Genomic DNA, 14,814 nt, shown 5'->3' on the forward strand with positions numbered 1-14,814 from the left:
CACCATGATGCCCAGCTAATTTTTGCCTTTGTGTGTGTGTAGAGACAGGGCCTCGCCATGTTGCCCAGGCTTGTCTTGAACTCTTGGCTTCAAATGATCCTCCTACCTCGACCTCCCAAAGTGCTGGGATTACAGACGTGAGCCACCAGGCCTGGCTTGACATGTTCTTAAATTTGCTTTTTATATTTCAAAAAAAATTGATGAAATTATATTCAAGCATTATACTTCTTAATTATGTAGATTAAAATTTGGTACAAGCAGCTGGGCACCACAGAGTATGCTTGCTAGTAGTGCTTCTCTAGTAGTCCTCGCTACTAGAGAAGTTGAGTAGGGAGCAAGGAGCGTTGAAGCCAGCCCAGGCAACATAGCAAAACCCTAGCTCTTAAAAACAACAAAAAATTTATTAGAAACAACATGCATTGTAATACCTGATACCTAATAGGTGTTTAGTAAATATTTTGAATGAAATTGAGTTTCTTTTCCATTATTCATGTTCATTCTTTATGCACAGAATATTAGAATTGGAAAGGGAGAACTTGTCAATTTTGATGAGTATCACCAGTCAAGGTGTTACCAAAAAAAGAAATGAAAGAGAAGCATGTGCAGGCTCTTTTTTTCATTTTTATTTTCCTGTCTTTGTAGGTTACCTTTTTCTTTTCCTCTTTGCCCTCTTTAGTTTTCTACCTTATTTTTTATTTATTTATTTTATTTTTTGAGATGGAGCCTCTCGCTCTGTCACCAAGGCTGGAGTACAGTGATGTGATCTCAGCTCACTGCAACCTCCGCCTCCTGGGTTCAGGTGATACTCCTGCCTCAGCTCCTGAGTAACTGGGATACAGGCACCTGCCACCGTGCCTGGCTAATTTTTGTATTTTTAATAGAGATGAGGTTTCACCATGTTGGCCAGGCTGGGCTAGAACTCCTGACCTCAGGTGATCCGCCTGTCTCGGCCTCCCAAAGTGCTGGGATTACAAGCATGAGCCACCACACCCGGCTTTAGTTTTCTACCTTAGACATGAATGTTCTGGTAATTGTTTGTCTACTCATAGTTGGCGCCCAGTGCTGAAGAGCCTGCTCTCGATGGTCTAAGGCAGGAAAGATCAGATAATAATGTTGGGCTCTGTGGACCCGTGAGATCCCTGTCAGAACTACCTAATGCTGCCTGCCCTTGGAGCATAATAGGTATAGACAAATGGGCATGACTACGTTCTAATAAAACTTTCTTACGAACACTGAAGTTTGAATTTTACATGCTACTCATGCTTCACGGAATGTTTTTTGTATGATATTTTTTCTTTCTAATTAAAGATGTATAAACCATTTTGGATTCACAGACCTTACAAATAGAGGCTGTGAGTTGGATTTGGCCCACAGGTGGCAGTTTGCTTATCTCTGCTTTTATAAGACAGTGATAAAAAAGTATAGCCACAGAATGAAAAGTAAAGGGGAGGCCTGCCTTTTCCTAACTATATAGGTAGCTTTACAACTAGTATGTCAGAAGCATTGTGTTAATAATATACTGGGTTTTTGTTTCAGGTGGCACATTTAGAACGAACAGGGCATTACCTAACTGTGAAAGACAACCAGGTGGTTCAGTTGCATCCCTCTACTGTTCTTGACCACAAACCTGAATGGGTGCTTTATAATGAGTTTGTTCTAACAACAAAGAATTACATCCGGACATGTACAGATATCAAGCCAGAATGGTAAGTACACCTTTTGTTCTAATAGTTTTTTGTTAATACTTCACTCAAAATGGAACCCGACTGTGCTAGAGTCATGGCCTTGCATTCACTCATTGAGGATTTATATTTGATTGTGTAGGTATGAGGGTATTGACTGGATGGTGTGGTTAATCTTTCAAACCCTTCTTTTGATAAGTGGAAAGTGGGATTGTTGATATTTATGGGCAGGATTTGAAGCCAAATGTAATTTGAATAGCATGAAAAGTTTCTTTAGGGGCTGGGCATGGTGGCTCACACCTGTAATCCCAGGACTCTAGGAGGCCAGGGTGGGAGGATCACTTGAAACCAGGGGTTCAAGATCAGCCTGTGCAATATAGCCAGACCCCATCTCTACTAAAATATATATAGGTGTGTACAAAAATTAGCTGGGCATGGTGGTGCTGCACACCCGTAGTCCCAGCTACTGGGGAGGCTGAGGCAGGAGGATTGCTTGAGCCCAGGAGTTTGAGGTTGCAGTGAGCTGTGATCATGCCACTATACTCCAGCCTGGGTAACAGACCGTATCTCTCAAAAATACTTTCAAAAAGGGTTTAAAAAAAATTTTTTTTAAGAGTTTCTTTGGAGCCATTCTTTTGCTGTTGTGATTAACTCAAGTCACTACTGTTTCTTGCTTGCAGAAATTTTTTTTTTTTACATTTTATTTCTCCCATTACAATTAGCTCTCAACTATTTATTATTTATATATTGGTTTTTAGGAATTGTGCAGGCATAAAAATGATAACTCTTTGTATTTTAACATACTAGCTTTTACAAAATGTAGAGTGAGAACTGATTGTTTTATTTTAAGCAAAATAACCCTCACCTTCATGGTTTTTTTTATTTATGCCAGAATCTGTTCTATAACCTGTGATAGGAAATGTCAGCCAAAAGTAGTGGGACTGAAGGCATGTATTCTAGTTGCTGTCACCGCTTTATATTGTACGACTGCTTTCTTATACAGATTTGGGACTTCTGACACTTAAATTGTGTAGGACATTACCATTTTATCTGAAATGCTTTGTTGAGAAAAAAATTGTGTAGCTAAACTTTATAAAATATTTCAGTCAGGTGTATTTTGGGGCTATAGAGTTACAGTTATTTAAAAAAAAATTGGAAATGAGAAGATCCAATCATTTGAATACCACGATGTTTCCTACACAAAACCTGTTACATTACTATATCCTTGGAGCGGCAAGTTAATAGTGTGCCAGAGTAAAGAAATCAGTGACTTTATCTGTTATCCTTACATTAATGTATCTTGAGGGTTTTTGTTTGTTTGTTTGTTTATGGTAAGTTCAACATCAGAAAATTTACATCTTACTAAATAAAATACTTAACACATTTCTAAAAGTGCCATTTGTAAGGATTAGTTATTTGTATTTTTATGAGACTTGAATTCATAGATTTGCCTTGGTTCATCAGTATATTAATGAATAATGCCTATCCTATTAACAACTCCAGTATTTCAATTAAATATTAATTTGGAAATTTTTCTCCCCCTTTCTAAACAGGTTGGTGAAAATTGCCCCTCAATATTATGACATGAGCAATTTCCCACAGTGTGAAGCAAAAAGACAGTTGGACCGCATCATTGCCAAACTTCAATCCAAGGAATATTCACAGTACTGAATTCAGTGCTTAGAACTGAAGTTATTGAGAGGACAGCTTTAAAAGATGAATGAACTCAAAAGTTCGAGTTGTGCTCTTCACGTTGGTTCGATAATGGCCTTTATTTGAAAGCTTTTTAATTTTTCTTTACAGTAAATATTCCATTCTGATTTCATAAATTAAACATTTATGCCTCCCTTTTGTGTTGACACTGTAGCTCATACTGGAAAAGTCGATCAATGTTTTGCAGTTTATTGAAAGTAGTTCTATATATAACAATGTTATAAGCATTTCTTTAGAAATGGTTGAAAATGCTTCTAAAATGTGATTATCGACCATGGTATGCATGATCGTTGTAATTGTTGACATTCCTTTTAGAAGTTGTGAAATGTTACAACTTGTGCTTATGTAGACACAATCTTCTGTCTCAGTACAGAGGCACTGACTTCAATAAAGTCTATTTATACTAATTTTGGCCAAAGCCCTTTGGTATCTTTGTTCTAGTCTCTAAGTATAGCTGTTTTTCTTTTCAAGTGTGGAGCTTTTTTATTATTATAATTATACTCTTACTACATATTTAATGTCTTTCTACAAGGAGTACTCCTTCGGAAAAGTAGCTGTTAAAGCAATGTTTTTAAGAGCATGGCTTAGCGCTTTGTTAGGTTAATCAGGATGTGATCGATCTAAAAGGAGTAAAGTGTGTGTAGTGACATTTGAAATTGGACCCCAAAAGACAGAACAATGAAAGGGGAGCTCTCTACTTGTCTTAGAGTTCCTTTCATAAGGTTCATAATTTATTATCTTAACTACATTTTTGTCAGATGTTTTTATTATACTTCTGGCTTCTCAAACATATATTAGGTAAGAGGGAAGCGTATTTTACATCTGTTTTACAAAATTCTTATAGTGTGTTAAAATGTACATTTGACCTTCCATTTTCTGTGATAGGCAGTAGACAAGTTGAAAACTTGTCTACATTCATTTTGGAATGAAAATTGAGGTGTTTTATGTGGCCCATAAAATGTTTTCTAATCAATTATTTTCATGTGAAGACTGCTGTACTCATTAATGTCTGGACTTCCTCTTCTTCCCGTCCTACCTTTATAAGTTTTTAAGCGTTAAAGAAAATATATAGATGTGTGCCTGGCATTTAAATATACTTGGTAACTAGCATGTGACTTAGGGAGTTGGGCAAGTTAACTCTTTGAAGCTAACAAGTATGCTTTTTAGTGTAGGTAGGTGTTACTAAATGATGCCTAGTGGCTTGAAAAAGTTAATGTGCCTTGTATAAGTGCCTCATTTTGTTCCCATGGAATAATTTACATGGTATAATAGTACTTCAGGTTACATTTAAATATTAAATGTTAGATATTTATGCAACAGCATTTTGAAATGGTTAGATATTCCTGCAACATTAAGCATTGGCAACATTGTCTGCCAAAATCTCTTAAAGTTATGTTGAAAAACATCTAAGCACTTGGTCAGACTGTTCTCACTGAAATGGCAGCTCTCACCAGAAGAATATTTGCCTGTTAATTTAAGCTGCAAGTGTAGTTTGTGAGGAGTTGTGTATCTTTATAATCTGACCATCCAATTTTAAGTAGGTCTCAGAGTGGTGTAACGTATTATTTAATCTTGGGCTGTGTAAAATGTGAAGTTAGACCATTAGGTTTTGTTACAGAGAAACTGTTAAGTGTTAGAGTTTTCAGATATCTAGAACAAAGTTTGGTATTTGGCAGAGCTTCTAGGAATGATGGGTGTGTATTGAGAATGGCCATGTAGAAAGAGCAAGCTGAGTTTTTATCATGATGTCTATCCCCCGCCATCTCCAGTTGTTCTAGGCTACATCTAACCAAAGCTGAAAGTTCTTCTTTTTTTTGTCTTTTTGGAGACAGAGTCTCGCACTGAGCCCAGGCTGGAGTTTAGTGGCGTGATCTCAGCTCACTGCAAGCTCCACCTCCTGAGTTCACGCCATTCTCCTGCCTCAGCCTCCAGAGTAGCTGGGACTACAGGCACCTGCCACCACGTCTGGCTAATTTTTGTATTTTTAGTAGAGACGGGATTTCACTATGTTAGCCAGGATGGTCTCCAGCTCCTGACCTCGTGATCCGCCCACCTCGGCCTTCCAAAGTGCTGGGATTATAGGCGTGAGCCACTGTGCCCGGCCTAAAACAGAAGATTCTTACCGTTGATGTTATTGACAAAGTTGTGGCTTTTAAAAATTGTCTTCTCTCAATCTCCTTATCTTACAGATTTGGCAGCTGAACACCAAAGTTGTTAGTTTCCTTTGTTTACATAGAGCTATGATTATCAAATAATTTATTTGTGCTATAGAACAAGAAAATTAAAAAGTTTTTTTGAAGATTACCTGAAGAGATCACCTTCCTTATCTGTCAACTTGGAATAGGTGAACTGCTTGTTGCGATATGGTATAAGGAAAGAAGGCCATCAGCAAGTAGAACCATTGACCCTGCAAATGTTCAGGAAATTAACACAACTTGTGAGAAATGGGACAAGATAAAAAATGCCCTACAATAAATCAATTTAGCTGGAATCCAAAAGCACTCTATACTCAAGTTTTTTATATGGCATATGACTTAGTTCTAGAATTTTAGGTTTATAAGGTACTCGCATATACTTAGAAGTAATTTTAATGGCTATCCTCCCTAACCAGATACATTAAGAAAAACAGTTCATTACCCTTGAAGGCTGCCTAATAGCTCTTAGAAATGCTAAGCTAAAGCTCTTTCTGTGTAACACCTGATTCCAGTTTTTCCTTCTAGAACATAAATAAGGCTGTTTGTTCTGCTACTCGATGGCCATTTAGATATTTGGAATTAACTGTCATCTTCCCTTATTTTTAATTTAGACTGAATAATTTTGTTTTTTGTTTGTTTGTTTTCTTTCCTGTCAACATTTCTCTTTAACACTGTTTCCAGCTTTTCTGAACATTCCTGGTTAACCTCTGCCAAGTGTTCTCTGGGTTGCAGTCAGTACTGTGGTCGAAGCTGGACAGACTGCAGTTGAACTTGCTATTTCCCAGAGGACCAGGCCTACCATCACTTCTGTTACTACAGTTTCAGATTACATGAACCTTTCAAGCAACCATAGCATACTTTTGTTTCATTTTAATCTTAGTCTAAATTTAAGGTGCCTAATTGCTACTTGAGAATTTTAATCTTTGTGGCTCTGGGCTGAGAAAGGGATCTTCGCAGACCTTGGGTCGTGTTAATCTTTGGAGACTTCACCCTACATGTTGAAATATATCCACAGCTCATTAATGACATAAAAAATTAAAGGCAGGATAGGAATATCTTAAGCTAACAGTCTCAGAGTTCTTGTAGTATGAAACCTACACATTATTTCAAATTCAGTTTTTATCAATGTTACATTTTAAAATGAAGTTGACAGATTTAGTAAATAATTGTATGTAAACATTAATTTGAATTTTGCAGTTTCTTTTAATATTAGAGAACATGATGAGGTAGTTTTCTGGTCTTGTGCATTTTTAGTGGTCCCTTAAAAATTAGCTATAAGTATTTCTTAGATGATTAAAAGCATTTCAGAGCAAGAGTGATGGTTCAGAGACAGTTTTTAAAGTTCTGCTTTATTGAAGTATAATTAACATCAACTATACATTTTTAGATCTATAGTTTGATGAAGTTTGACAAATGTATACAGTTGTGTAATTGTCACCACAATCAGTACACAACGTTTTCATCACCCCAAAAAGTTCCCCATGTGTCTCTCTAGCTAATATCCTTCCTCCTATTCCAAGTGTTTGGCTACTTGGAATCATACTGTGTGTAGTGTTTTGTGTCTAGATTCTCTCATTTGGCATAATCCTTTCAAGAGTCATCTATTTCATATATATCAGTGAGTTCTTTTTTTATTGCTGAGTAGTTTTCCATTGTCTACGTACCATATTTGTTTATGCGTTTTCCAGTTAGAAAGTCGGCTTTTTCCAGCTTTTGGCTGTGATGAGTAAAGCTATTTGTATGTAGATTTTTATATGGGCATGGATAAGTTTTTCTATTGGGTAAGTAACTAGGAATCAAGGTTGCTGGGTTGTGATAAATGTATGTTAAATTTTGTGAGAAACTGCTAGTTCTTCAAAATGCTGTATCATTTTGCTCCCCCACCATCAGCATATAGGTGTTTTGATTGCCCTCTATCCTTGCCAACATTTCATACTATCTATTTTATTTTAAATTTTAGCCATTTTAGTAGGTGTTGTACCTCGTGGTTTGTTTGTATTTCTCTAATGACTAATCAGTAATGGTGTGGAATATTGGGATGTCTTTTCATGTCCATATTTACCATTTATATCTCTTAGGTGAAGTAACTTGTCGTAACTTTTGCCCTTTTTATAATTAGTATTTTTTAATTGTTGAGTTTAAGAGTTCTTTGTGTATACTGGATCTAACTTCTTTATGAGATAATCTGTTTTGTAAGTGTTTCTCTAACCTGTTAGCTTATACTGTTGTTTCCTTAAGAGTGTCTTTTGAAGAGTAGAACTTTTTTGAGACAGAGTTTCGCTCTTGTTGCCCAGGCTGGAGTGCAATGGTGTGATTCCAGCTCATGACAACCTCCACCTCCCAGGTCCCAGGTTCAAGCGATTCTCCTGATGCCTCAGCCTCCGGAGTAGCTGGGATTACAGGCATGCGCCACCATGCCCGGCTAATTTTTTATTTTTAGTAGAGACAGGGTTTCTCCATGTTGTTCAGGCAGGTCTTGAACTCCCGACCTCAGGTGATCCACCCGCGTCAGCCTCCCAAAGTGCTGGAATTACAGGTGTGAGCCACCGCGCCCAACCAAGAAGAGAACTTTTACAAATATTGATCAAGTCCAATATTTGGTTTTGGGTTGGTTTTTGTTTGTTTTCTTAAGTGGTTTATGGTTTGTGCTTTTTGGTCAGGGTCAGTTTTGGTGGTATGCTAAGAGGACAGCAAAGAGCAGTCTGGTTTGAATGGAGCATGATCTCTTTAGGTAAAAGCAGAGGAGACTATGAATTTAGGTTGGGGTTGAGTTGTTGAGGAACTTGAAGGTTAGGCTAGGTGTGCATCTGAGTTCAGTATAGAGGATAGATTGTCAGAAGAGGGTTCACTGAAGTCATTTAGAAAAAATACTACACAATAACGCAGGTAATGAGATTGAACTAGAAGAATCAGAATGAAAGGGACAGAGATGAAGTGGTGATCTAAAGCAAGAGAGCCATTAGAGATACCTCGTGTAGGCTATATGAGATGCATGGCTTGGGGTGCCAGTCATGAATCTAGGGTGCAGATCAATCTGAGATCCTAGTTGCTGCTGAGAGAGAAAAAAATGGTAGCGATTACAAAGCACAGAACCTTTAATAAGAGGATGGGAGGGTGAAGGAGCAGCCAGAAAGTAAAATAGTTTATTTAGATAGTGGAGTTTCATGCTGCAGAGAGGTGTGTGGTGGATGGGAACTGTGAATCCTGAAAGCTATGGGAATTGGTAGTTTGGTCTTTAGCCAGCTTACGTAAGTTTAAGGTAGAGGATACAAGCAGGTAGTCAAAAGGACCAGATGCAGCCTGCCCTCACGTGATCCTCATGAAGTGTTTCAAAGAAATAGAATACGTTTCTGTAAAAATAGATCCACATAAAGTTTTCAAAATATTCCTAAGTCTGGCAAGGGCGGGCCTACCTGAAGTTTCTCCTGACACACTATAATCGGCTGCTTTGTAGGCGGGCTTGTATTCTTCAGTTTGCATGCCTTCATTTAGTCCACCTGGAGGCATTGTTGGGTGAGAAAGGGTTTTGAAGTGGGAAAGCTTGTAAAGCCTGCTTTTAACAGAAAGTTTCATGGGCAGGATTCAGACCAAGAGGAAAAAAACTTCAAGTTAATGGACCACCTTGAAATTTTAGGCAAAACCTGTATCTGTGTCATGGGAGAGACTGGGATTATGGCCATACTTGATCTGAAGTTGAGGTCAAACTTAGTGATGTTAGCTTTGAAAATAGGAGAGATTTTCATAGGCCAGGTTGAAGATAGAAGGGAAAGTTACAAGGGACTTCAACTTAAATTTAGTCTCTCTTATCTTGGCACAGAGGGATGTATCTGTTAATCTGAGGTGGATCAAGTTCCGGCTTGAGAGAGGGAGTAATGTGTGAGACTTTGAAAGTGGTTTGATTGTGAGTAAGCAAGAGATCATCAAAGAGATGCCTTAGATCATGGGCATACTTAGATCTTACAATTTTGATGATGAATTCACGCTAGCCTGAGAACTGAAGTGGAAGGCTACCCCTGGTTGATGATGGGCAACAGGGATGTAGGAAAGTGGTAAAGTCTTTAAGATCTTGCCCTTTAAAAGAATCATCAGGTGGGGCAGATGATTAAAGATCATTACTTAGGGTTGAATGCATTCAGTGTGTTTAGATTTGCATGGCAGTTATACCCATAAACTCATAAAGAACCAGTGGATTTTCTGTATGTCTTGTTCTGTGGTTTTTGGTTAGTAGCATTGATGAACATATTCTACACTCAATAATAAACATGAAGACTTTGCTGAGAGGTTTCTTCATTTCAGCTCATAGATTTGCAACTTACGTAAAGAATTGTTAGGCAGTTTAAAGTAGAAAATTCGGCTCAGCCAAATCTGAGGTAAGATTAAAATAAGGCATGCTATCAATTTGAGAGACTGAGTTACTTAAAACCATGAATAGATAGAAATTCATTCTAATGGTTACACAGGTGTGTGTTTTTTTATTTTAGATTATATTAAAAAGTACATTTGCTAAGATGCTGGGAAATACTTCAACTATGGCACTAGCACCATTAGCTTTAGCAGAGAACCTAGTATTGGTTTTGTTTTTCTTTTTGAGACAGGGTCTCACTCTGTCTCTCAGGCTGGAGTGCAGTGGTGCGATCTCGGCTCACTGCAACCTCTGCCTCACAGGTTCAAGCGAGTCTTAAGCCTCAGCCTGACAAATAATTGGGATTACTTGCACCCGCCACCACGCCCAGCTAATGTTTGTATTTTTAGTAGAGATGGGGTTTCACCATGTTGGTCAGGCTGGTCTCGAACTCCTGACCTGAAGTGATCTGCCTTCCTCAGCCACCTTAAGTGTTGGGATTACAGGTGTGAGCCACCATGGCCGGCCAATACTGAGTTCTTCAAAAGGGAAATACTTTGATATTTAAGGAATTATAGATAAAACTTGTGCAGTAGATTAGAAATAAAAGAAATGATTAGAATTTCATCTCTGATTTGTGATAACGAGTATGGTTATTATTTTAGATTATTTGTTTTTTAGTGTACTGTCTCAGTTCTGCTTACTAAAAAAACATACTGAAGACTGTTTTGTAAGATATTTACTTTAAAAATTTTAAAGTTTTATATTTGGCTGTTTTGTTGAATCATTGTTTCCCAAGATTATATTAATGAAATACTCTTTTTTCTTATTGTTTCCCTTTTTACACTTACGGAGGGCTGAACGGGTAACTTTTAAGGTATTGTCTTAAGTGTTAAATGTCTGAATCTATGCTTTCCTTGCCTCTCCAGAAATATTTTAATAACCTTAGAGAAACATGTAGGATTTTCTACAAAAAGTGCTGGCTGCTTTAGAGGTGTCTCCCTGAAGTGATGCATAACCGATCAGGATCTACTCATGTCAACTTTGGTAAAGTTATGTTGCTTGTCAGGGTGAGGAGACTTTTTGAAATGCAAATTTTCCTGTTTTTGTTTTATTACCATAGAGAAATGTAACAGTAGGTGTCTTTTGGTATAGATAACTTTTAAACAGTAAAGGTGGCTCTTGGACAGTTACTGTTGTGTTTTAAACAAGCAGCAGTAAGGCAGACTGAAGACAGTAGGAAAAATGATGAGCGTGGTGGAGGGAAAGAAAGCAGTCAGTAACAACTTATGTAATAATTTGCAGGAACTCCTAGAACTGAACCTTACAATTAAGTTGTAATCTCTGCGGTAGATTGGATTATTTCCTTATTTCAGAAGAACTGAGGCCCCAGGTCACATGGCTGTTTATCTGCAGAGCTGGCATTCCACTCTGCTTAGCTAAGTGCTCCCTCAACCTTGATGCTATTTTTCTTGAGCTGGGTACCAGGGGAGCTTGGATATGTAAAGCTTGGTCGATGTCCTTGATAGGTGCATGGTTCTAAGATTGTGATTTTCATCCTGAGGTTCGGAAGTTACACACCTGCGTGGACAAGGTGTGTAATTAGGTCTAATTATTTTCCATTCTGGCTTAATGTTCATGAGAAAACAGACATGGAAGAGGACTTTCCTGCACTCCTGGTCTTCCTTTTCCTTAAGTAGTGCTACAAGGGCCTGACAGGGATATATTTTTACTGGTGGCTTGCTGCTTTATTATAGTACAGGTTTTGAATACAATCATTTCTTGGTATTGTTTTTAAAGTAGAGCAGTGATATGACTAGTCTGAAGTGAACATAGTCCAGAACTCACTTGCTTAGTTTGGGGATTAGAAATTATTTGCAAGGTGAACCACCCATTCTCTTCTGCTTATTTACACTAAACTGCTTTTCTCCATAACTTGGAGCCATCGTTAAGATAGTCTTTTCTATCTCTGTCCTTGAAACCTGTTCAAGTATTTAAAGCTGTTTTCTTCTGCTAGACTTTGAGTTTCTTAAGGGCTGGAGCCATATCACTATGTCCCTTTCTCCTGGTCCTGGTATGCGGTATCATTCTTTGAGCAAATACTTTTATTTTTATTTATTTATTTGAGGTGGAATCTCGCTCTGTTGCTCAGGCTGGAGTGCAGTGGCACGATCTGGCTCACTACAACCTCTGCCTCCCAGGTACAAGCGTTTCTCCTGCCTCAGCCTCCCGAGTAGCTGGGAATACAGGGGCCCACCATCACATCCAGCTAATTTTTGTATTTTTAGTAGAGATGGGATTTCACCATGTTGGCCAGGCTTGTCTTGAACTCCTGACCTCAAGTGATCATCCACTTCGGCCTCCCAAAGTGCTGGGATTACAGGCGTGAGCCACCGTACCTGGCCAAGCTTCTTTCTTTATATGGACTTTGAAACATTTACTGTGATTCTTGGGATTTTTATTTGAAGTCACCTGCAAAGGGATTCCCCCTGTAAATGTCCATATTGCATATTGCTGTGAATATGACTGGAGTTTGTAACTTACCTGAATGTTTCCCTTTCCTGATTACATGCCAGGTAATACTGAAAGGGAAATGTCCAGAAAGGATGTATGTATTGGATGCTTTGAAAAGAATCACAACCTTTTCATGAATAGACCTCCTTTTATTTATGAATGGACATTGTGCTGTCTGTGACAATGTTTGTAAGTGCTGTAATTGCTGAAATCAGTGTCTGATTACAAATAAATGACCAAAGTATTTGTCTCCAAGGGAAACTCAGGACATTGTGTACTTTCTAAGGATCCTGTTTCAGTGTCCAGGGGAAGATTTTGAACTATTTGGCATATAACAGTTATTTTTCTCCTCTAACATCTTTTTTCCCCAGTCTCATAAGGAAGAGAGAAAAGTCAGAAAATAATATTTAAATGGTGTAAGGTAACAAGTTTATTATTTTCATATTAAAAACTGATAGCTTTTCTATAGGCATGAGATCAAGGGAATCATCTTTAGAAATCACTTTCATTGGCCGGGCACGGTGGCTTAATCCCAGCACTTTGGGAGGCCGAGACGGGCGGATCACGAGGTCAGGAGATCGAGACCATCCTGGCTAACACAGTGAAACCCCGTCTCTACTAAAAAATACAAAAAAACTAGCCGGGCGAGGTGGCGGGCACCTGTAGTCCAAGCTACTCGGGAGACTGAGGCAGGAGAATGGCGGGAACCCGGGAGGCGGAGCTTGCCATGAGCCCAGATCGTGCCACTGCGCTCCAGCCTGGGCAACAGAGCGAGACTCTGTCTCAAAAAAAAAAAAAAAAAAAAAAAAGAAATCACTTTTATTGTAAAAAGTATATTAGATGTCTTTTGCCAAATTTTATCTAGCTAGTAATTATAAACAGTATCAGTCTTATTTTCATATTGTTTGTGAACAATATAAAGACTTCTTAGTAGTGATCTAAAAGTTTTCTATTGTCATTGGGTTACCTTCAGAATGTTGCTAGGCCTGTTAGATTTATTTTTGTAGTTAGCATTTAAAGTTTTGCTCTGTATTACAAAATAGAAGACTTAGAAAAACAGATAGTGGCAGTTCATCACTTCCCCCATTTTTATTTCCAAGTCATTATCTAATTTCTCAATGTGGCATTGCAACTCTGATTTTTTACTGTTCATGCACTAAAGCATTTGAGATAAGCCCTTAGTGTTGAGGAAATCCTAAATCCTACTGCTGGGGGGGTTAAAAGAAATACAGTGACAGGCTATGAAATAGTGTTGTCATAACTTATCAGTGGCTAGTAAATAGGGTAGTTGCCTTCTGACACCATTTTGAGTGAAGGCAGTTTAATTGCGTTGCCTCTGTTTAGATAAGCATTTGGAATCCACAGTCAAATGTCTGAATGCTGTGGTTAAAGTATTTCCATTATATGAGATTTGATTTCTTAAGTGATTTTTTTTTTCTCAGGTTCCATTCTACATCAAAAGTTATTTGGAAAATGTCTTTCACTGTATGTGTACATGGAGAACCATAACCTGTAATTGTATGTAAATCTAGTGATTGTGAAAAACAAGAAACCTGCAGACACATTAACAGTTGGTGACTTATCGCCAGTTGGTGATTTATTTACCTACCGCTGCCTCTCAAATCTTGTTAAAACAATTAAACAGTTCGTATTAAGACTTTCTAATTTTTTAGTTGTGTTATTTTTACTCGAAGAAGACACTTTCCCTGTTGAATTAAGTTTCTAGTTTCTGGGCATAACACATTCAGGCTTTCAACCTCATTGCTTCTTGCAGCATAAACAATACACACTTAAACTCCTAAGCATTTACCAGGAGACTCATAGAAGGTAGTTGTGGCTACTTGAGCTAATTTTTGCATGCTTTGTCAATTCAGATTTTCTACTAGGTTGAAAATCCACTTTGGTTTGCAGTGGTGATGGGTTTTATCCTCTGATGATTCAACCTTTTTGATTTTTGAAAGAAAGGAGTTTTAACCTTAGCAGTCATGTAGCACTTTAAATTCAAAACAAGAATCTGATTCTGACTCTTGAAATGATACTGTGTGTTTTGTTTTTATGGAATGGGAGGGCCAAATGGGTAGTTAGTTTCTTTGCAATTGGAATAACTGTCATAAAATCAGAAAGTGCTGAAAGAGACCCCAGAAGTCATTGATTTCAAATCCTCATACTCAAAACCAAGGCCCAAAGGTAACCAAGTTCTGTTCAAGGTCATTCAGTTTGTTATTTTGTCTCATCCTAAGCGAGAGCATTTCCTCTCTATGGAGTGTATATGCTGTACTTGTGTTTTGTTTTTTTGTTTGTTTGAGACGGAGTCTCGCTCTGTCCACCAGGCTGGAGTGCAGTGGCAAGATCTCGGCTCACTGCAACC

At 38.0% G+C, this 14,814-nt stretch overlaps 1 protein-coding gene across 3 annotated transcripts in view; it reads left to right on the top strand.

Annotated features, from left to right (window-relative positions):
- Positions 1 to 3,802, top strand: part of DHX15 (DEAH-box helicase 15) — a 97,779-nt gene extending 93,977 nt beyond the window's left edge. For all 3 annotated transcript variants that reach the window (XM_038008648.2, XM_038008647.2, XM_008017742.3), the window contains 2 exons: positions 1,537 to 1,706; positions 3,236 to 3,802. In XM_038008648.2, coding sequence (XP_037864576.1) covers positions 1,537 to 1,706; positions 3,236 to 3,353 — 288 coding nt within the window. In that variant the 3' untranslated portion in view covers positions 3,354 to 3,802. The remainder of the gene's footprint in view (positions 1 to 1,536; positions 1,707 to 3,235) is intronic.
- Positions 3,803 to 14,814: the final 11,012 nt, after the last annotated feature.

This window comes from Chlorocebus sabaeus, chromosome 27, assembly GCF_047675955.1.
Source record: "Chlorocebus sabaeus isolate Y175 chromosome 27, mChlSab1.0.hap1, whole genome shotgun sequence".
Classification (NCBI taxonomy): Eukaryota; Metazoa; Chordata; class Mammalia; order Primates; family Cercopithecidae; genus Chlorocebus; species Chlorocebus sabaeus.